Below are 2776 nucleotides of genomic sequence, written 5' to 3'. Positions count from 1 at the left end.
GGAATGCCAGATGTGACATTGTCTGTTGTTACCTCTATGTGGTTCAGGAGAAACCTGTAGGGCTAGGAAAATTACTCTGCACACTGTAACCTGCGTGTAACTGCTCCGCTAACACATTTCAACTTCTACTAGACTTACAAACTTCTCATCCTGCTATTTCTTGTAAAAGTGGCCACTGTTCCCTCAGTGACCCAGACTCATGCTAGTTTTCTTGCCTTTCAGTACTATGGTCTGTCTTTACGTGTTCCCCCAGAGACTCCTGAAATAACATCCCTCAAGGCCATGGCCTGCCTGACATACAACCCACATCCCATTGACCCACACAGGTCAGGCTTCCAGGAAAGAAACAGCTTAATGACATGCCTACAAACCTCCCCATCAAGGAGAAAAGAGAAAAGTTTTATACCATCTTTGTCTCCAGTGTTTATGACCTGAAGGGCAGGAATCAGGACATTTTCAGCGCACAGCAGAATTGCTCCAGTGACAGCCGACCCTCACTGGTGACATAAATTTGTGTATGTTTGAACCCATTGAATTTGGTTTGCTTGGATTTGTCTCAAGTTACTCCAAGCTCTGAATTCTGCTTTAGAAATCTGAAGGGTTGTTGCTATGGTGGATTAAATTCCCCCTTTGGTCTGAGAAAAGGTATGGCTTGCTCATGGAAACTTTTACCTGCTTGTGCCTGGGATTAGCGCTCCAGAAAAACAGGAAGAGTAAAGAGAACATGAGGCTGTCTGCCTCTGAGCTGTGACCAGAGGATGTTGCCAGTACCGCAACAAGCTGGAGGGAGTGACCGAGCTGTGCCATGGCGGTGGAGAAAGCCTGTGCCTGGCACAGCAAAGCCCATGGTCTGGCAAGGCTCTCTGCGCAGGCGGCTGGGGGACAGCACGTTTGCAGGGGGAGGGATTGAGCAGCTCCGCTCTGCAGGCACTGAAGCTTTCGGGTGCTGGCAGGTGCCAGTGGGGGTGCCCGAGGCAGTGGGGGTGCCCGAGGCAGCAGGCTGCTTCCACTGACGGAGCAGCATTAATGGTTACAAAGGCGAAGATGCTCTCTAGAGCATGGGGACCAGCTCCTCTGTCTCACCAGGGGGTGCCATTGCCATGGCAAATTTGCTTGCAGCACTAACTCCTGTCAGGCACCATTAATCTTTTGCTGTCAACAGCCTCTGATTTAAACACTCTCCCCCTTTCCCCACCTGCTCCTCTAGCTCCATCCTGAATGCTTTGAAGTCTTTATCAGGAGCTGGGCATGAGGGGGAGGGATGAAGCAGTGCATGTGGCAGGAGCACAGGAGAAGCCTGTGATCTGCTGATTACAAAAGGGGGTGGGGACAGGCTGAGGGACAGACTGACAGGGAGGAAGGAAGAGGAATGGGATTACTGCAGGGCTTGAGACTCACGAGTGGTTCCTCTCTCTCTGCAGAGCACTAGGGAACTATCAGCTCTTGGCCACAACTGGGCCATACTCCTTGCAAGCAAATATTCCACTTGAAGCCCTCAAGTGTCCCCTGTCCTCACCTCACCTCAACATGGCCTTGGGATTATCTGGAACAAAGGACCAGCAGCCCCTGCCCTGGCTTCCTGCTCTTTCTACCTGCTTTTCCAGCACTTTCACCCACCTTTTCTCCTCTGGCTATCTTCTCTCCCCTGTCACACGCACATCTGTCCTGCCTTCCCTCCTCTTCCCAAGGGCTGGTCAGATCCCCAGGGATTCTCCAGGTCTGGGCTGTCAGGGCCCTGTGAGCAGCTGCTGCAGGCAGCCCATAACACATCACACTGTGGGACATACCAGACCTCTCTGGCCCCCAGCCTGACAGGTCCATCATACACTGGAACCTCTCGGGTGGAGACATGGCAGCAGCTTTTCAGTGACAGGGGAAGAAATGTTCTCTGGCCTCTGAGGCGGGTGCCGCGTCACTTGCCTTGAAATACTTGTCCAGGACTTCACTGTAGTTGCTGCCCTTGGAAAACCACCCATCTGGGATAATCTCAGCTTCCAGCCACTGGATGACACGACGACGCAGCTCGTCCCTGTCCGACTGGTAGCAAACGACTGCCATGGGAGAACGTGTAGCAGAAGAAAAAGCAAGGATAAGTGAAATTAAGTCGACTGGGAGACCACAGAGAGACGACTGGAAACAAAAAACAGCGAGCCAGTGCCGAAGACAGGTTGCAGGCCTCGCTCTCCTTGGAGCAGCGCCACCACCAAATTAAAACGGAGGTGCCATGTGCTGAACAGCGGATGGGCTGTGGTGACACCATGTGGCAAAGCCAGAAAACGACACTCCTGACAAACTCTTCTGCCTTCCCCGTTCTCAAGGCTTGTGCAACAGCAATCTGGTCTCCAGACTGAGGAAAGCGACGGACTGGCCCTGACAGGGTCCCCAGGCTTCCTGATGCCATGCCGAACAGGCATTCAGCTGTTAGCCCTCAAATACCAAAACCTCCATCCTCTGCAAAGACTAGACTGAGCAAGCCTCTGTCCCCCAAGACTTGAATTTTAGAACCTGCTATCTGAGGTGACTGTTTCTTCAAAGCCCTGACTTCCTCGCTCTGACTGGAAATAAGAGGGCGTTCAAGCTGGGCATGTTCGCAGCGCTCTATACAGTCACAGGTTTCTCTAGATGGCTATTACCCATGTGCTAATACTGAACTATGTATTTAGAAGCAAAACTCAAAGCCTAGATCTTCTGGCTTCTGTGAGTTGCCACACCTGCCTAGAGGTCAACAGAGCCAGAAGGGGAATCAGTGTGCATCTGTGTTGCTTACACACGCTAG

The 2776-nt window shown here is 52.1% G+C and overlaps 1 protein-coding gene across 1 annotated transcript in view; it reads right to left on the bottom strand.

Moving 5' to 3' along the window:
• FSTL1 (follistatin-like 1) overlaps nucleotides 1-2051 on the bottom strand; it is a gene marked incomplete at its 5' end in the record, with an annotated part of 6691 nt that extends 4640 nt beyond the window's left edge. Inside the window, one exon of the mRNA XM_009867200.1 lies at nucleotides 1921-2051. Within this exon, the coding sequence (XP_009865502.1) occupies nucleotides 1921-2051 (131 nt within the window). The remainder of the gene's footprint in view (nucleotides 1-1920) is intronic.
• Nucleotides 2052-2776: the final 725 nt, after the last annotated feature.

This window comes from Apaloderma vittatum, unplaced genomic scaffold (assembly GCF_000703405.1).
Source record: "Apaloderma vittatum isolate BGI_N311 unplaced genomic scaffold, ASM70340v1 scaffold22713, whole genome shotgun sequence".
Lineage (NCBI taxonomy): Eukaryota > Metazoa > Chordata > Aves > Trogoniformes > Trogonidae > Apaloderma > Apaloderma vittatum.
This window is presented reverse-complemented; position numbering and strand designations above follow the sequence as displayed.